We start from the raw sequence: 20,529 nt of genomic DNA, 5'->3' as shown, positions 1-20,529 counted from the left end.
TATTTTCAATCTGATTACCTTTTCATGTGAAAATCCTTATATTTAAGGATAAAACTTAATGAATTGATTGAAATGAATCACTTTTCGAAAGCACGTAGAAAATTATTCATCTTTCGAGAAAGTTGTCTCAGTTCGCTCTCTATACTTTTTCCGGATTTTCAGGATTACGCTCGCTTCCTAGAGTGCAACTATACAAATATGTACTATATGAAAATAATAATAATATAGAACATTGCACACTTCTAGTAGAAAAAAAGTCACACGAAAATTAGTCTGAAATATCCTTCGAAACTCGCCTAAGTAAGCGGGCGAACGGGGAAAGGTGGAAACATGGCATATGGCCAAATTTTTGGAATCAACACCGGTTGACTTAGAAGGTCCTTTAAAAATACGTTAATAGGTGTGTCCAATTTCGAGAAAAATAAAGACTCGACGGAGGAGTCTGACAGAGTTCGAAGTGCAGGAAGACGCAGTAGAATTCTACCGAAGCGACACGGCTGAATGGAAAATTCTTTAAAAAAAAAGAAGGCATTATATTTACCAAATACGCTAACCTGATGAGCTTTTTGAGTGCGGCAATATTCGTCCAATGAGGATTGAATTTTTTCCTGAATCGCTTCAACTTTTATTGGTTCTTGGAGCGATGGAGTATCTAAACGGGATAGTGATAAGAAGAAAATGTTAGTTCCAGAAGCAATTCGTTATTTCCCCTCAGTCTTTGACCCTACTGCTTGATTGTTGTCGTTTCCGGAAGAAACCGCATAGTTTTTCTTCAATCCCGGCAGCTATTTATCTGGTGGAATTTATCAGGGCCGGGATCGCTGTGGGTCTTTCATAATGGATGGGGTGCAAGTGGTTTGGGGCATGATGCAAATCGCCGATTAGAGGCGGCGGTGTCGCGGCGATCGCAACTCCGTCGGGATTACGGTAGCTGCTGCCAATCACCAGTCAAACAACGAAGGTGTCACGTGTCATAAGAATAAACCAATCACAGATTGACGGGTAATCGAATTTCGATCGATATGCATAACTGACATTCTTTTCTTTGCGCTCTTCTTCTTCAGAGTGACAGGTATTTGATGTCATATAAGGAAATTAATTCCTATTTACCAAAAAAGGCTGAAACCTTACAAATGTACTTCTAAAATATGAGAACTGGTCCCCAGGATTAAGTTTGCTTTTGAATGAACCGAGTCTGGTCTGAGGCACAGGTTTTATCTTCAGTACGTGTGGTTGCCTGTTTTGAATAAATTTAACGAATATCTAAATAAATATAAATCTCAAACTAGTGGATATAACTTTGTTATGAAATCCTGTAATTCGATCGGAATACAGTTGTCTAGTTTATTTTGATTGGAAATACGTATAATTCATGAAAACTTGAATTTACACGATGAGAAATTCGAAGAAAAAAGAATTCAGAAAGTGAAATTGTACCGAAATTTTTGATTCCGTTCTAAATGGGACTGAAATTTCCTGAAAAATGTGGTATACGATGGAGATACGCATTGATTGGCGGAATAAACACATCAAAAAAGCAACATGAAGAATTTTTTCTGTTCTGGATCTGTAGAGAAGCAGCCATAGTCGTTTTCCTCGAGCGATATATAAAATCTATTTGATAAAAATGCGGAAAGTATAGGAATTATAAATTGCAGTGATATATTTTTTATTTCTTTCAATGAATATCGGAAAACTCTTGTTCTTTGGCTGCAACGACCCACGAATATAAATTCGGTTGTCCACAGGTGACGAGAGTTCCAGATTTTTCCGGTATCGAATTTGAATCAAAATAACGTGCCTGGATTGAAAAGTACGGCGGCTTTGATACTGTTCATCTCGAAGAAATCCATATGTAACGATCGTAATCGTTCCACGTGCTCCTTAATACGTAGGATTGGGAAGGTTGTGGATTTAGAATGATAAAATGAAGATGAGATATTAAATGTGAACTCACCATATAAGTATTCCCTTCTTTTGCGGTCAGCTCCTCCTCTGGGGCCAACGGAATGGAACTACCTGCTGCACAAAGTACGAATAACTGAACCCAGCTGCTTTGCAATAGTGTGACCTTAAATTAATGCTACAGGGACCACCGATAACACTCACTTATACACTCTAAACATCAATGGGGACCTGATCTCGCTGAGTTAAATCGTTGAAGAATGTCAATTGTCTGGCCCAATCAACAGTACTGCAAAGAAAATTCGCTCCCACATCCATTGAAGGGAAATTTCTTGGCAGTGTTGTATTGTTTTCTGTTGAATAATGTGTTCATAATAAAATCCTCTTCAATCATCGTACGATTCCAAAAAGACCTGTTTCGTTTATTCTTGAAAAACTTTCCGCTGTAGCGCCAAAGTTGACCATAAACGGATGTAGAAACGGTAGTGGTGGGCGTGGCATGAAAGGTGGTGGAAACATGCAGCTCAAGAAAGGAGGACCAGTATTAACTCGACCTCGTTGCACTGCTGAAAATAGCGTTATGTGTCCTTTAGGGATAATTATGTGGTTAGGAAAGAAAACCGTGTTTGAAACAGGCGTCAATAGAAACATCGTCCGTGGAAATTCCACCTATCGATTATTTAAGCTGTTTGTCAGCGTTTACAAGGTCTCTAGCTGTTTTTACTATATTACTATCACTATATTGGGCTACTAATTACTAATTAATAATTGCTAATTTATTTTACTGTATTATACATATTACTAAACGAAGAAAATGAATGAAAATCAGTTTATTCTACCGTAGCAACTAATGTACTCCCAGAAACGAAACGCCTATCGCGTCTTATCAGCTGTTCTGCAATTGCAGACTTCACAAACTTAAAGAAGGTGACCAATCAACTGTGAAAATTTCAAAACTGAGTAGTAGCAGTTAGTATTCCTCTGTAACTGGATTGAAGTGCAGCTTTTTTTTACAGGTGTGAGGAAGGGTTCTATGTGTGAATTGGTCTCTATGGGCGGGGCATAGAGTTGACACTATGTAGGATGACTCACCTTCTCGTCTCATTCCCATTTTGACGCATTTCTTTAGACGACAAAACTGACACTGATTCCTGTGATTTACATCCACGGGACAATTTTTGGAACCTCGACATGCGTAAGAAAGGGATCTTCGTATGGATCTGAACGAAAAAAGGAAAAGTCTTTTTTTTCCATGAATAGTTCAAACAAAATAAAGCAATGAATCCAAAATGAACCGTTTAAAGAAGCTTTTACAGCCTTCGCATGAGAATTGGCCATAATGTTTGCCGCTTGACTTATCTCCACATACTACACAATCCGCTACCACTCCGTCAGAGGTCGACGATGATGCCGGAGGTGATGGTGAAGCCTAAAATACGGTAGACATGCGCCCAATCCCATTTCAATAGGACAGGTGAGCGGAAATTTCTGTGCGGATCAATTCGGGGATCGATTATCCGTAAATGATCAGCTATGATTTATATAGTAGATGTTATACTACTTTGTAGTGGTCAGGACATAAGTGTGTAGGTATTGTGGACTAAAAACTTCTGAAGAGAAGAGGCATAGGCGTTTGATTTTTAAAACTGGATCCATAGCCAAAGCTACAAAAATAGGAACGTATAGCTGAGAAAATGTACAGAGAAATGAATTTTTGTAAGGAAAGGAAAGAAAAAAAAACTATCTAGGTAGCAAGAATTTTTTTAGGCAATTAACAATTATAAGGAAGGAATTTTTGGCTCAATTTGCGCCATAAATTTGTAGAGAAATAATTTTGATCCCGGATTTTCTTGCTTCAGTTTATGGCGGCTGTTTTTTTTAGCTGTGGATGTTCCAAATAAGTTCCAAATAAATAAATTGAAAAAAGATCTGAATTCACTGGGATAAGCCAGGAAATGTATGATGCCGAACTTAAATTGGCAAAAAAATCCTTTTGTTTTGTAGTCAACAACTATTATTAACTATTATTTCTGAAGGTGTGTACATGTACATTTCAGGATGTTTCCAGATTCTACGAAAAAGTGTGAATGAATGTATTTGTCTTAGTTAAACTTCAGAAAAAACCTAAATTGAGCTTTATTTACCGAAACATCGATGTCCTCATTTTCTGAACCAATCGTTTAGAAGATTTCGCTGTTTGATTTAAAAACAGTTCCGTTTGCAAAGTTGCGACCCATTATTCAGCTTTTCTTGTAAAGTTGATGTTTGATAAACATGATAAATATGTAAATAAATAAAATAACATAAATACAGATATGTATAAAATCTAATGTTTCATTACTTGTTTTTATTTGAAAGTAATTAGTAGGAGTAGTAAGAAAGTAGTGCTAAAATGATAGTTTATGCTGTACTTTTTTTTTTACTACAGGAAGGTTGGAATAAAAAAGTACCTTTATTTATACATGCACTTCATATCCAGCGCAAAAAAAAATTCAATGGCTGATAAAGCTTTGAGACTCGTTGGATTAGGTCTGCGAAGTTTTTCGGATGCGGAAAACAAGTGACTTTCAAATATCTGATGGGAACAAAATAATTTGAGGGTATCTTTTATTTAAGAATAGCTAATAATAATAACAATAATAATAATAATAATAATAATAATAAACTAGCTAAAAATAAATAAGTAGTTAATAACATTTCAAAAGTACTCTCGTGGTTCTAGAAAGTTCGGAAGGCCGGCCACCCGATTCGAGGATGCTGTACTGCGTTCGAGATAATGTCTTACAGTGCCCTATGCTCCGCATCACCTACTTCATTGCCCCTAAATCACTGCATTCGAGCTGACAGCAATGTGTGGCGAGGCATCGTCGGTGGCATCAGCGGGAGGACAGCGCAGTGAGCTGCTGCCGTGGGAGCCCATAATCTTTCTTAGCGATCTTCACCGAACGACGGCTGCCATACACAAAAACCGAACGCGCAGCAATCAACCCAATCGCACATACTATGAGTAATCGGCACATCTGATTAGAATAAAACGCCCCATCAACAGATGACAACTGTTCTGAAACCGCAAAACGCACGCGACGACGACGTCGACGAGCATCCAGGGAGCAGTGTGCGCTCGGATAACGTTGATGAATTGCTGTCATTGGTAGGGCGAAAAAATGTGAAGCTCTAGAAAATATAGACACTTGTCTTCAGAAGCTGCTATTTACTGTACCGATAATATTCGAAGAGAAAGAAGAAATAGACGTGGAGGATATTTCTGAGAAAGGGATACAAATGTTGGAACTGGGAAGTGACGAAGGCAATAAAAGCAGCAGATTAGCGGTTTCTTTGAGAAAAATGAGAATTTCTCTCGTGGATAAGCGACCAATCTGCTCAGGAAAGCGTTTTAAAATTCTAGAGAAGTTTGCAGTAGTTTTAGACGTAGCGAAGACAATGCCCATTAGAAGAAAGCCGGAGGAAATGGGAGATTAGATTGTCGAATTGTGGAAAATCAGAAAGAAATCCGGTTGAGGCCTGTGAATATCAACCGGTGAATAACTCAACCTATTTCTCTCATGTCTAACGTAAGGATACAAGTTCAGTTGTGCATCCCGTTTCGTTTTGCGCAAGAGGAAGAAATCCGTTGAATAACTCTTGCGTGTTCCCCTACGTTACGTTAAAAACTAATATTTTGGAGGTCTATACAGTCTCCCAGCGTGAAAAATTATTTTCTGCTCAAGAAATGAGATTTAAATAGGAATGGAACCAATAACAAGAGTGTGAAGTTCTTTTTCCTCCAGTTGCAGATCTTCAAAAATTCAACGATCAACAATCGTATTTTTTGTGAACTTATACAAAACAAATAGTTTATGAAGCATTTTTTACTTGTCTACGAGTGAGAGCAGAAACTTATGGGAAAGTGGGTTTAAGTTTAAAGAATAGAGAAGACTACAAAAGATTTTCATTTCCAGAAGGTTCAAGAATTTTTCGACTCCAGAGATCAATGGAAAAATGGTGGCATTGTTCCCTGAGATGAAAGTGCTGAATAATTTTGAGAAAGGTCCTTTAATATTCTTTGATACCCTAGAATCACTTGTAGCCATTAAAGAACTCCACTACTTCAATAAAAAACGATTTCAAAGCGAACTGAGGATCAATTTTGAAATAAACTCTCACCTCGGACAATACATCAATCGTCGGGCTATTGGCACTATTTCTGCTCATTGTTGTTGTTGTTGTCGTCGTCCACGCAATTCCGTCAACTTTCTGGATATCACCGACACGTGATTGCTGCAGCTGATGCTCGTCCTCCTCGTCGTTTTTCATTTTATCCACACAAAGCACTGGACGCGCGAACTTTGAATACGGTAATACTTAAGGTCTCGAGGAGCACGACCGGGTGTCACCAATGGAATCAGCACGGGGCGGGGCGGCTGCCACGAAGCTGCCAGCGGCAATCCCCGCCGCTGGCTCGTTGTTGATTACGGTAGCATGGCCACACACACACACATACACACACGCACACATATACACACAGATGCCCGACGAGCGCTGCAAATAGCGGGAAGAAAATATGGGCAGATGTAGAGGGCGAAAAACCTATTCGAATGATTCTTTCAGCGATTTTGCACCTCCATCCATCGCTGTGCGTTGGGTGCACTCTTGGCCGGGATCCTGACGACTGATGGAATGCGTATACCGGTAATAGCAAAGCTTTTGTGGGCGATTCCAAAGTAATTACATGAAAGCAGCGAGTATAAGCTTGAAATGACGTTATTCTAAGGACTAGGATACCAAAGTAGGATTATCGATTGCTAATCGATTTCCTTATTGCCTACACCTAGTCCTCCAAAGTACGCATTCTTCAAACATCTCTTCGCAACTCTTCGAATCCCAGTGAAGGAGTTCCGCATGAAGAGTCCAAATATTTATTAAGTTTGATCGATTGATTTTTGGCCGCAATAGAATTTTGGGATGGTAGGAAATCCTGCAACTCATCTCTAGTCCCAGATGTCATAATAAATAATTGAATTTTTTCACGGCTCTACGATGAAGAGGAAATGGACAGTTGGAGGGCAGCGATTGGACTATTTATAAAAATAAGCTACAGCAACTATTTTCTCCTTTCTTCTCTGTGGAAGTCACACATAAAACTTATAATCGGAGTTAAATCGACAATACGTACCTTGGGATGGCTAATTTCGACGCGATTAAGTTTGTAAATCCAATGATTTTACGACTAAAAGTATTGTATTTTGTTGTATTATGTAAACTTTTGGGTTCAATCGCAGATCGCTGCGATTTGAAATATAAATCCGAGCAGTGGAATTTATCCTTGAATCAACATCAATAGATAAATGTGTGTCACTTGCAGATGTGGATAGTTCACAGAATACCACGTAACCGTTGCGGGACCTTCTGTAAGATACGCTTTTTATAGGTTACATGCAGGATATTAGGGTACCAAATAACCATTTGGCCTTTGTATTCCGTTGTCGCCGTAGGTGCGACATTGAAAATATGTACTTTAAATCTACTGTCGTCTTAGCGGCGACACGCTTGTTTACCTTATTTCAGCACTTGAAGATAAAAAAAATGAAATAAAATTCGTTTGTTCCTGCGGTCTTTTACACTGCATTTTTACTTTTTTTTTTACTTCATTTATTACGGAAAAGAAAGAAAAAGAAAGAAAGGGGAAACGAAGCGAGACTGGCGAGTTTTGTGATGCTTGTCCTTGAACCCTCGAACGCATATAAGTGACTGGTTCCAAAAATGTTATACTTTGAGAAATTTTAAAATATAAACAATTTATTTTTCACCATTTTGCGGACTAAAATTTGCTAGTAATGATGTTTGCAGTATAGTAATAACTTTATTTCCTGCTTTGTAATATATGTGACTCAGGATTGGGATAGCTTTTGTAACGAAAAAAAAAATGCTAGAGTTGCTGGTGTTCTATGTTCCTGACTCGACTAAGATGAAAAGGATTAGACATAGTTTATTCGCTTGAAATTTTCACACGACGATTGAGTGTGAACGACAATAAGTACGGGGTATTACTGTAAGCGGAGACATATCAATTTTCTTTTATATAATCTAAAGTCCGGAAATCAACTGCTGCGCTGTTGATGCGGATCTGTTCGTTGCTAGTGTCTGAACGAGTAACGAAATGAAATCAACCTGTCGAGCTTCTTGAACGGGAACCCTAACAAAAAAACGTCACAATCAAATTAGGGATCTGGTCGGCTAACGAACATCACAAAGCCGTTGTGCCCGAGTCCACTTAACGAAACGAAGTAGTTATACATACGTCGGAACCAGCAGAGGTTCTAGCAACGATGATTGGGGAGAGATGAACTGCATTTGCGGACATGGACCATTCATTATACGCCAGTTGCAGCGGAAAAGCAGCTCAAAACATAGCTTTGGGACTGACACAGTTTAGGAAATATATCGATCGCGAATCGATAGCCATTCTTTGCATTGCTTTTGTTGTTTTATTGAAGGTAGGTAGAATGGATGTGATGTTTGGTGATGCCTTATACCACATCTAACGCAATATTTTTTTTCGCTAGCTGGAATAGTTGAGAACCTCAGAATAATAATGTAAATAATGTATTATTAAAATTTTTTGAGTATATGAAACTCAGAACTACATATTTCCTGTATCTATGAGAAATATCTAGCAAATCTTATGAAAATATGCGCTAAACAACTTTTTAGAAAAAAAAAACATTTTACTTTATTGCTCCGTCGGAACTCACATATCTAAACTATTCAAAATATTTACTCTATCCTCTTGGATAAAAAAAATCCATATGAGATCAAAAATCGTCTTAAATACCTTGATAGGACATTTTATTAAATAGCAATTTACGCATGGAATGTGCTAATTTATCTGCGTGAGATACATATGATCATCTCTTCAGTGAGATACTGTGTTAACAATAATAGTTGTATTTTTCTATAGCAATACGTAGAAAAATTTCCTCTTCAAGGGGCGCATAATTGTTCATCCATTCGGGACCTACTTAAGAATGTCTTCTCATTGGTCAAAATAAAACGGTTCTATTTTTATCCTTTTTTTTAAGTAAAAAAAGGTTATTGTTTAAACAAATAGCTACTGGAAAACAGTCATGGAGATTTGTTCGACTTGTAACCACCTACATATGTGGAGTTTGGTTAGAAATTTCTGCCTTTTCTTACCAGTTAATTTTTTAAAATTTTTTCTTTCTTTCAAAAAATTGATATAAGCGGGTAGAAATATGGTATATATGACTTTTAGAGTTTAGAGTTACTTTTAGAGTTACTTGTTTCTAGTTTTTTTTTCTAGTTTTTTGATTTTTTTCTCAGTTCACTTCAAGAGTTGTGGAATATGAAAAAATACAAATAAAATAATGAAAAGTCATCGTAAAATATAGTATAATAACAGAAATATAGAATAAAAGTAGCAAAAAAGCAGAAAATTGAAAAACTAAACATGAGAAGTTACATGAAATTACATGGAAATCGATGGTAGGGCAAATACTTAGCAATGGAACGATGGTAATTTCTTTTTTAACTTTCTCGCGCATACCTTAATAAAAAAAAAGTGATTGGCTAGCATTTTTTAAACATTTTACGAGAAAAGGGAGTTTTGTGGTGCTGACCAAAAGTTTTTTTTTAGCATAGTTATTCCGAATAGTGGATCAAAACTATATAGAACACCTGCAAAGTGCACGTTTGATTACGGTAGTATTATGAGGAGCATTTTATTGATGCTCTTCTCTTCGCCTTGTTTTCAGCAGGTGAACATGTGGTTCAGCTGATGGTGCACATGTTCATTAAACGGGTTGAAATATGAGGAACAAATGTCATCGTAGTCGATTCGAATCTTCTCGAAAACTCACCAATCATCATTCAATCGAATCGTTTCTCAACGTTTCTCAAGTTGAGAAAGTGTATTTCGAAGGGGGAATCGTTGAATAGTCAGTGTCAGTGCAGCATCGTAAAACTGCTGGGATGTCGTCGATAGATGGAAGGATGCACAGATCCGCAGATGGCATTCGACGAATTGTGCTCGGCTGCTTATTTCAATTTCGTCCCACTATCTCAATCGGCCTCCCACTGTGAGAGAATGATTCCGAGCGAGCCAAAGCCCACGGAATTATGCAAATCGCATCGCTTTGCTGATTTGTCGCGACCTAACCATTTCCGAACACTTTGGAATTTCAGAAATCGATATTTCAAGCACTTTTGAATAAAATTTGATCACTATATGATTTACATATTCATTACAATTACATGATAATATTGATTTAAACAATCTGTATGATGTAAGCACTGAAATTTTTAGAAATGTTGAGTTGGGCCCATCACGTCTTTTTTTTTGTTCATTTTTTCCAAAGACAAATTGTTGTGGTTCAAGGGAGATTTGGTTTCGTTCTGGCTTCACATTGATCTTCTTTCTTTCGGAAAAAAAGATTCACAAATCACCTTTTGCGGCCAGCGACTTTTGGTGTGTTGAATAAATAAGCAAACAAGTAAACAAATTATTTGAAAAAAAAGAAAAAAATAAAAGAGTAGGAAGTAGTTTATCGAAATTACATAAACTGCTGAAATCAACCTTCCCGTAAATGTTTATTCCCGTTTGCTACAGTGAATTCCTATTTCTTTCGGTCATCTCACCCTGTACATGTGTATTTTTTTTTTTACTATCTGCATTCAACTGGGTGGCCCCGTTATTTTTTTTAAGAAACCCCAAGTGTTATTTTTTGCCGCACTCTTTGTACGATCACGACCTCTTCCTGGGCATTGCGTTAACATTGTTGCTGGAACAAACCATGGTTTGCTCGTAAATGTATTCCCAACTGATAGTTTTGGTTAGCTGTGAAAAATAGCGGAAGTTGTTTGCGCACAAAGTGACGCAATGTCCTTATAGCGTGTTTTCTCGTTCGTTCACGCTATTTTTTTCCAGATTTTTATCTCAAATTTCTTCAAGCAATTATAAACAGTTTTATTAAAAGTCAAAAAGTCGCTGGCGTATCAATCCACTTGGGATGCGCCAACGCGTTCTGCTGGAATTCGTAATCGTTGAGGTTTTGGAACGCGTGTTGGTCCATACATGACTTGCGGGGGCCAGCCAATGATCAATTCAGTGTTTTCATCCTCCCACACAATTCTGGTACCAATTTATCGATTCCGGAAGGATGAAATTCTTGGTTTGCTCTAGGGCGGTTTCGAACCTTCGCCCGTGTGGCTACAACGGACCTCTAACCGACTACGCCACACCCGCCCCAACAGTTTTATTAGCTGTTCCTAATCGTAACGTCCGTCATCAGATCTGGCGAACATCCGAGAAGTGAACGTTATGGAGTTCCTCACTACGCACCCTTTTTACCATTCCCCACATTCGCGAAGAATCCGCTGGGACCCTCTTTCCCGTTCCTCACAACGAAACATAGCACATAGATATAGTTCGGTCAAAATGACCTGAAGCTCCGAACAGTTGGCTGCGCGCGGCTGCGTTCGAAGTGGTTCGATGCAGCGTAAAGGTTAGAATCGAGGTTAGAATCGACCCTCGCTGGCATCACTGATCGCTTCGGTTCTCGACGGTCCCACCACTATTCCAACCACTAACTTCTCCGCACTGCGCCGCTTTTAGCGCAGCCGCTTACGCACAACTGCACCGAGCTCCATATCGTTTTGACCCGGCTTTAGCAATGTTTCGATCGGATTACAACGATCATGTCGTCTAAGATATAAGTTTACATCATTTGTATCATTCTAGAAGCAGAAAAAAAACTATGTAAACGCTTCAGAAAAAACTGTTATGGTAAACCATAATGGCAATGATATGCTAGGAACGACTTTTTTTCTACCGCAAAAAAAAAACTTTATAACACAACGCTACATTATTTTTCAGTGATCACTAGAACTCAATAAGCATGACTTCAATTTTTTTCTTCTCAAATCAGACGATATACCTATTTTTAACGTAGCAATGGTACTCAGCACTCAGAATTCCTCGTTTTCCTCGTTTGTGTCCGTGAATGATGTGTATTTGGGTCCACAAATTAGAGACTTAAGTGATTGTTTTTCGGTTTGTAATTGAATGTGATGTAAATGAGCATTTTTTACAGCCAGTTGTTTTTTTTTTCAAAGCTGTTCGAATGGATCCTCATAGGGATTTTTGATTTATTCAAAGTCGTTCTTTTTTTTTTGACAAAATTGAAGGGGTTCAACGTGGAATAACAGTATGATTGACCCTCTTGATTTGAGTTCACTTTACTAGAAAAATGAAAATGATTTAAAACATGGATTGGAGTATTTTTGAATTTGTTTACGCTGCAATATTACCAAGCTCATTTTCTCATTTTTTTTGACATTTGAGGATGCTTTCTCTCTTCTTTTTTTTTGGAAATGTTGACTAGTGCTTTAAATCGGTGTAAATGTAAAAGAGTAAAGTAAATTTTTTCCTTCGGCATTTTCATAGTTGCATCACGGCCACTGTGCTCCCTGCTCTAATATGATACAGTAACCACTTTACCATATATGTCAATCCATGGAGTCAAATTCGTTGTTCGATTTGCTTCCTTCTATTGCTTTGCTACTTGTGTCCCGGCTTTTTCAATATCATTTTTGCTCTGGAATAAGTTGCCCGGGGTTCCTGCTCGGGGCGTTCACCCTGGGAACAGTAATTGTGGGCCAATGACCGGCAGAAACGGAATATACATATAGGGATTATAAACTCAAACACTGAGCATCACACAATCTCTCCGCCACCCACCATAACCGGATAAATCAAGTTATGGATGGTATTTGATAAATGAGATAAATGATAACGTTCATGATAACCGGAAGCGTATCATAAAGTATTTAAAGGGCGGAATTTGCTCGGTAGTTCATATTTACATCGTCGCTCCAATACTATGAAGTTGTTTTGGATTGTTCTGCTTTACGTACAAAAGGTATGATCTCCAGTATACGATCCAGTTTAACATGACGATGAAATGAATATAGCAGGCGGTTAACGTACATGGACAAGACGGTTTTCATCACGTTCGCGAAGGTGGAGCTAGAGCTCCTGAAGGAAGTAAAAAAGAAGATCGTATCCCTGTTCCACTTCCAGAACCAAGTATAAAGGTATGCAATTAATAGTGCAGCTTACTAGTTAGTAGTCCACAGATTTCCTTGTTGTTCGATTTCAGGTACGCGAAAATCCATTGCAGTTGTAGGTCATATGAAACAGTCAATATGTAGTGGATTCAGTTGTCTGAAGGGCATCATCATCGTTGTACTAAGAGAAAGACATTCGGCCACCTTTCCCAACTTTTAGCGTGGTCATTTCCTTCATACCATGAAGTGACATGAATAAGAAGGAAATTTTGGATTTATGCGGTCTGCAGCGCGGCATAATCATCTGTCCCCGAGTTGTTGGTCTCTAGACAACCTAAAAGTAATCACTATTCTTCATTTTGTGCTGCGAAGCGGTAGTGCATGAGTTACTCGTTGTGTCATGCGAAGAAACACTGACTGCTTTTATAGTGGGATCAAATCGAAATGAAGCAGGGACCAGTTGCGTAAGCGGCTGCGCTCAAAACGGCTTGGGGGAGCTTGCGGCGGGGATCGACGAGGGACCATCACGGACTACAGCGATGAATTGTGCAGGCGAGGGTCCTCACTCGACCCTAACCACTGTGCTCCACCAAACCGCTTCGGGCGCAGAGGCTTACGCAACTGTACCGTGCTTCATGTCGTTTTGACCCGAATACACACTTCTACCGCGCTACTATGCTCAACTTAATGAGTTATGTGAAAGCGTCAACGAAGAGGAAACGCATGGCAGCAAACTTAAGCGTAAGCGCAGTTCGTCAAGAGAGTTCGTCTTGTCGTTCCGGCAGTTTTCGTAGTTTTCCTAGTTATCCACGTATATCGCCCAGTGTAAGAAGTCATGAGCAACGAGTCAGTCAGCAGTCAGTCGTTTAATGTTTCGCGCGGCTACGGAACGGTTGCTACCACTAGATCCCACGCGAATGTCGCAAAATGACGCGGGCACTTCGTGCGCTACCAAATGTGTTCGCCTTCCCGTGTCCCTTGTAACGGGAGATCGTAATCCTTTTAGCATCGTTCTATACATACAAGCGACACGCAGGCTCTATTGGATGTCGTCGATGCGAATGTGGTCAACGTGTGTCAATCTATTGTCCTGCAGTAACATCTGTATCTCCAAAACTTCGACAGTTTGTTTCAGTTCTTTGTTGTGGGTCAGCACTCGGTTCCATAGAACTTTAAACGTCGGATGTTTGTTCAGTACACCTTTGACTTGGAGCGGCTGAGCACCAGTTGTTGAAGATCACTTCAAACGTACCGTGTTTCCACGCGCGATAATCTCGCGCGTCAGGATCTTGTCCAACCCAACAACCGAAGCAAGATATTTGTGGATATCAATCCTCATAGGGTGTCCATTGGCATTCCTGACCTCTTTCGCGTTAGTTGTTGATATGTTGTCTGCTTTTTTGACGTAACGGTCAAGCTCAGACTTCCTCATCCCGTCCCGCACTAAGATCGAGTTTGCTATTTTCTGCTCATTTTGTGGTGCTATGAAGTCATCGTCGTAAACTAGTATCCAAAGCTTCTCGTGTTATGATGTCTGTTCGTAGTAGGAAAAGAAAAAGAGCTGAATTTGGTGGGATCCGACAAAAGAGAAGGACTTATTCAATATGACCGGCACTTGTCTGTGCCCGTCTGGTTACATATAAGGCGATGTTTTCACATCCGGTCTTAGGTGATCATGGTCGTATAATTGCAGTGCAACTAATGGCTTGCTGACACCCGGACAGAGAAGTTAACAACTCCATATCGTAATTCCATATCCATATCGTATCGTCGCAGCTTTCTTTAGTGGGCAATGGTGCGCTAAGTAGACCTTCTATGCCTTTTCGCTACTGAACTCACCTAAAACTGGTGATGTCTTTGCTCGCGTACGCACCTTTGGCATATGCACATCGACTGTCGGAGCTGCGTATACGAGTCTGATTGCTAACTGCACGTGGTGGCCCTGCTTTAACTAAACGCAATCAGAAGTGTACGCATTGGAAACGTACGACCTATATAACCCCCATTGTTATATGGTAAAAGATTCCCATACATTGCAAAAAGGTGCTGTCTTCCAGCACATTGCCAAAGCCATAACCTGAAAGGTCAACTGCCTGAAGGGAGCATAGAATCTTTGGCAACAACCATTCGTTTCGTCACGCTGAAGTGCCGAACACTATCGAGTGAACTCCAACAAACCACCCTGTCTAATCTTCTGCGATGTCTCTGCGTGCCCTTTGCTTCACTGCAAGAAACACGCATGAGAGATCGGCCCGTCATCAGCATCGAAAATTACACCATATACTGCGATGAGGCTCATGAGAGCAATGTAGGTGGCTGCGTTATAGCTCTGAAAAACAATTACAACAACTTGGAGGAGGAATTTGGCTCAACGTCATCGTCGTTTCGATGCGCCTTTGTAAGACTGCGGGATCGCAGAGGACGTAAACTCTAGATCGTAAGTGCTCATGCACGTACGGAAACCGCTGAGGACAACAGTAAGAGCCCCTTCAATGATGAGTTCAATGGGTTGATGTCTAAAATACCAAGCCAACAGGTGGTCATTGTTGGAATCGACGCAAGTGCGACGATGGGACTCGAACAACAATCCGATGTGCTAAGAAAATTGTATTACCCAGCGACGCGTACGTTGGACAACGGAGACCGTCTGGTCGACTTATGCGAACAGACGGGCCTCATCATCGCTTTTCCATTTAGGAGGAATCATCGACGCCTTCAGCTCACGTGGTTTAAACCCTTTTAACGCAGGGAACCGTTTACAGTCCGATATATGCGCGAATCCGTCATATTATCGACATGTACCGCCAGCACTCTTTTTCCAAATATCCGTGTTTTTGCCTAATTTGTAGCTGTCACTCTTGTCCTTAAACGATATAAGTATTGAGAAGGGTCGAAGAAGCTCAGAAAGGGCAATCACATCCTTACGTCCTTTCTTGAAAGCAGGATGGCACGATTTTGAGGTAGTGCAGAACCACAGCGAAAGCCAAGAGTCCGGGTCATAGATTACGGAAATCGGCGTGGTTCTGCTCATCTTCTAATCGTCATTTAAAAAATGGCGTGGGAACAACATTAGTTCTTACGAGCTACTATAGAACGCCCACATTTATAAACCCTCCTATGTCATCAGCAGCCTATTCATTGCTTTTAATTCATTGAACAGCATGGTGAGGAGCCAGAATTAATCGCTCGTAAACTTGGTGCGTGCATAAGAATGGTCCGTTGCAACTGATTTGGTGGGAAAGTACGCCGTCTTCCTCGCCGTCACGACGTTTTTTTTTAAGACGACTAGGGAAAGTTGAGAATTAAGAAATTACGGAGTTATGCTAGTGTTCGTAATTCACAACCCGGATTCTAAGCTTTGCTATAGTTTCCACTACACGTCAAAATCGTGACATGCTGCTCTTAACGGAGAGAGTATCGTGCAATGTCTGAACACCTTCATGAGTTAATCCGAACGAAGCGAGCACTAACAAAAAGTCCGGCGTTGGCCGGCCGCAGCTACTGCAGCCAAACCTGTATTTTCTCCCAAAATTCTCAGATAAACTATCATCTGAAGTAATTTATAATCGATCGATCCTCGAATTAAATTGAGGTACAATCGGGTCAAAACAACCCGAAGGAAGGTGCAGTTCTGTAACCGGCTGCACTCCAAGCGGCGCGATGGAGCAGGTGGTTGCAAACGAGGTCGCTAGCTCCTTTCCAACCGCAGAGATGAGTGGATCTGGACTGTGCTTTTAAGGGAGGGATTTCTTAAATGTGTTCTCGATGTACTAGATTATTGGGAATAGAAAGGGTATTCAAAAAATGTTTTGTTATGGGCATGCGGATTTGCTATTTTTCGTTATTTTTTGAAAATTTAGGGTGATATATCCCCTGTTAACATACGAAGCAGTGGTGTACCAAAGTATGGAGATCACGACGCTAAATTTTCAACTGTGTATCCAATGCAGTGCGGCGGACAAGTGGCAGCATTAACTTCGATTGCTGGTGCCGCCAGGTACAGCTGTTCACCTATACTTTAAACGCGCATCCATCTTTTTCGTTCTTTTTTTTTCAATGGCACCTGAAGGTGCTGGTCTAGAAGTTTACTCATCAATCACTTATGTAACATATGCTGTTGTGAATCATTTGACCTAATTATTCCTACTAGGCTATACATAGCAAAAACCTTATTTTTGAACTGTACGTTTATGTAAGGGTAGTCTCGTGCTTTATGTCAGCTGTACTCTGTGGGATATAGAAATATCTTCATTGGTTTTGATCACTCCTGGGAAATCATCATGAGCATAAGCCAGAAGTACTCTTCCACACGACCTCAAAAACCTCAATCAGAAGGTTGTATCATTAATAACCTAGTCACAGTCACTATTCGAGTAACAATCGTTTCACGTGTTACGAAGGGTGAAGAATCGAATAAGTGCCCCCATCAAAGTCTGTTCTAAACGGATAAGGTGTCAATGCAGAATACTATCTGGATTAGTACTTCTTGCATCACTAAGACAACGGCCCTGCGCCAATTTTTTCGTAGTAAAAGTACGGAAAAAGACGTGCTTAGCATCAGTGGCTGAGACCTCAAGGAGAGGGTTTGGGGCGACTAGCACAAGGAATCATTCCGAAAATCTGTGCATGCTAACGCTGTGAATCGATGAACTTACCGCTTAATTTTAGATGTATGCCAGACACAAATGAAATTGTCGTTATTAACGAAAATGACATAATGCGTGCTGAATTTTGCTTGAGGTGAGTTTTGACGAATTTTAACACCGCTATTTTACATTCCCCAACACTATTTTTATTACTATCATTATTCATGCGTGATTTTTTTTTCTCTGAAATGTCATACTGAACGCGAACTTCAATGTACCTCTAGGATTTGATTGATTTCATAGCAAGAGATGATGATCTCCGGCATAAAGAAAATCGGAATGATGGTAAATTAGGCGAATATTGTGAACATCTAATACTCCTTTTCCTTTTGCACTAAAGAAGGTGTGCCTGTAAAAAAGAGGAGCAGTCGAAAAAATCTTTAGATTATCTCAATGGAACAACTTCCATCTTAAAGGCATCGCCCCACGAATCTGAGGTGGTGCAGATTTCAGGTGGAGTATTGGTATACGGGATGGGAGACTACGGAGAAGGGGTGATTCCGACCATTTCTTCCTAATTGCCGTAAAAAAATGGCCCGGAGGATGCGACGCCGCAAAAGACTGGCGCGCTCCAGTCGAACTCCCTGTAGAAAATAGTGCGCCAAAACGCCTGAAGCCGTATCTTCCGGGCCGGTTTTTACGGCAATTAGGGAGAAATGGAAGGAATTTTATCCATCTGCACCACCTCAGATTCGTGGGGTGATGCCTTTAAAAAAATACAGCACCGTAGTGCCTACATTTACTTTTTTTCTGCCGTTTAGCATTCGTGACGTGAACTATTTTTTTCTTGATATTACTTGCGTTTTTTCTTGCCAATTGTATGTCTTCAGTACTTTTCAATTAGAAATATATTCGTAATCTCAAATACCACTCTGAACGTCCCACTGACGTGCCACTATTCGACCCTTCGATCTCTAGTTTCACAGAAAAAAATGTAAAGTACAAAAAGGAGCAATGTATTTTTTGGGATTTTATTTCGCACAATCGAGTATGGATGTTTGCGACTGCTCTAAAACCATTCAACTTTTTGAAGCACATACTATTCTCCTTGTTATTTATTATTATTTAGTATTTGCTAACGTAGAATGCCAACTTCACAATCATAACAATAAAAACGAGTATCTTGAGTAATTAAAGTAGTAGTAAAGTAAGAGTAATTATTCATTCAGCAGTATGATTGTGACTAATTTCCTATCAAACACATATTTCGGCAAATAATAGACGAAAGAATAAAGTTTCTCAAAATTCAGAGTGGTTATATGTATGGAGGGCGAAGGAAATGAAATGTGCAAACCAGACTCGTTTCGAGTGTGGTTCCCAATCAAACGAAAATTGCTCACACATAGTGAGGTTCAAAATTACGATAGAGCGGACATTGAGGTAAGGTATTTTTATGCTGCACATTATTAAATTGAGCAGGTCTTGCCCAAAATGTTTCAACAACGTGTAGTCCCTAGAAGGAGTCACGGTGTTTAGTGGACGTAAAAAAGTTCCGAATTCGACTTTCTTTAGTTGAGAACATTCAGCGGATATAAGAAACTTTTATATCGGTATAAGATAAGAGTAAGAAGGGCAGCAAATGAGAAAGTAGAATAACTTCCATTGAATAATAACGTTTTCACAAAGATGATAGCTCGCAAACGAAAAGATTGACAAATGTCTTCTTGTAGACTTCTTGCTAAAGGTGTCAGTACTAAATTTTGAAAATATTCAGACTTGATTTCTCGTCTATATTCGTTTGGTCCCTCTGCTGTATGAAAACATTTTCGAACTTTTAGACAAACGTCTTCTCATTTTTCTTCCCAGGAATTAACACAAAATGATGTGCTACCACCTCTAACATCACTTTCACTACTTTCTGACATCGACGTGAGAGTTTGTGGAATCTCAATTTCCACTGCTTACGGAGCCGATGACACTTTACGTATTCATATTATGGTTATCATGCTCCTTAGATTGTGTCAGAGTGCGTTCAAATCAATAAAGTCGATATAATCGGTGAAGAGATCGGTGTTTCCGAGTGAAAAATAAAGCAACCTGAAAAGTGCGCGAAATTTCCAAACGCAGTGAGATGTTGTCAACGGCATTAGATAGATGTGCTGGCGCCGTAAGGTGGTAAAATGAAGTGGGGCGGATTCCACGGCGTCCATTTCATACGCCGGCGCCCGAAAGCTATGTAATGAGGTGATGCGGGTTCTACGACGTCCAATTCATGCGCAGGGGCCGCAAAGCGGTAAAGTGGGGTGAGATGGGTCCCATGGCGTTGGACTGTTGCACCGCCTGGTGATATTGCAACGCAATAACTCCAAGTGAATTTGTGAAAAGGAAAATGAGACGTAACATGTAATGCGTCTCACCTCTATATACTGCCGTACATGTCTATTTCTCTGCACGTTTCCTCAATCAGGTCTCTTTCTTCAGAAATTGGAAACACTCATCAAAACAGCTGCTTAAATCTTAGCTAACAGTTTACGTGATCTGACGTGGAACCTTATTTATCAGTATCAGATGATGACACTCAAGTCATTTCATCTTGGCACATTATTCCTTGCTAACGGTTGCGGTAAAAGAGGAGGGAGACCCGTACCTCGAATAGTATTTTCAAATGTATCGATATCGAAGGAAGTTACGTACAAAATATTATACATACATGGGACGGGTGTAGCGCAGTCGGTAACAGATTCCGCTGTCTGCACGATCGACCGGACGCTCGAATCCGCCCTAATGCACACCGAGCCTCACTGGGTCATTCATCCCTCCGAGGTCGATGAATTGGTACAGGACTTGTCGGGTAGGAAAAAAACGCCCACTTGACACATCGGATAGCCTTCGCAGGTCATTGTACAGGCCAGTTACACGTTGTACGTTCGTGAACCTCAAACGACTCTGATTT

The 20,529-nt window shown here is 40.0% G+C and overlaps 3 protein-coding genes across 4 annotated transcripts in view; 2 read left to right on the top strand and 1 right to left on the bottom strand.

Moving 5' to 3' along the window:
• Positions 1 to 296: 296 nt before the first annotated feature.
• RB195_004560 (uncharacterized protein) lies at positions 297 to 6,219 on the bottom strand (the record flags this gene model as incomplete). The annotated part of the gene is made up of 5 exons (XM_064182457.1): positions 297 to 497; positions 555 to 652; positions 2,998 to 3,125; positions 3,201 to 3,334; positions 6,070 to 6,219. 5 exons carry the CDS (start codon positions 6,217 to 6,219, stop codon positions 297 to 299), a joined length of 711 nt encoding a protein of 236 aa, XP_064033724.1.
• Positions 4,955 to 5,385, top strand: RB195_004561 (uncharacterized protein; the record flags this gene model as incomplete). Its single annotated transcript, XM_064182458.1, has 2 exons — positions 4,955 to 5,056; positions 5,107 to 5,385. 2 exons carry the CDS (start codon positions 4,955 to 4,957, stop codon positions 5,383 to 5,385), a joined length of 381 nt encoding a protein of 126 aa, XP_064033725.1.
• Positions 6,220 to 12,803: 6,584 nt separating the features above from the next.
• RB195_004558 (uncharacterized protein) overlaps positions 12,804 to 20,529 on the top strand; it is a gene marked incomplete at both ends in the record, with an annotated part of 28,065 nt that continues 20,339 nt past the window's right edge. The window contains 5 exons of one of the 2 annotated variants that reach the window (XM_064182455.1): positions 12,804 to 12,842; positions 12,898 to 13,017; positions 16,851 to 16,987; positions 17,659 to 17,730; positions 18,887 to 19,016. In XM_064182455.1, coding sequence (XP_064033722.1) covers positions 12,804 to 12,842; positions 12,898 to 13,017; positions 16,851 to 16,987; positions 17,659 to 17,730; positions 18,887 to 19,016 — 498 coding nt within the window. Of the gene's footprint in view, positions 12,843 to 12,894; positions 13,018 to 16,850; positions 16,988 to 17,658; positions 17,731 to 18,886; positions 19,017 to 20,529 lie in introns of both variants that reach the window. The other variant, XM_064182456.1, reaches the window with a different exon arrangement.

This window comes from Necator americanus, chromosome I, assembly GCF_031761385.1.
Source record: "Necator americanus strain Aroian chromosome I, whole genome shotgun sequence".
NCBI classification, from domain to species: domain Eukaryota; kingdom Metazoa; phylum Nematoda; class Chromadorea; order Rhabditida; family Ancylostomatidae; genus Necator; species Necator americanus.
The sequence above is the reverse complement of the archived record's forward strand: the minus strand, read 5'-3'. Positions and strand labels throughout refer to the sequence as shown.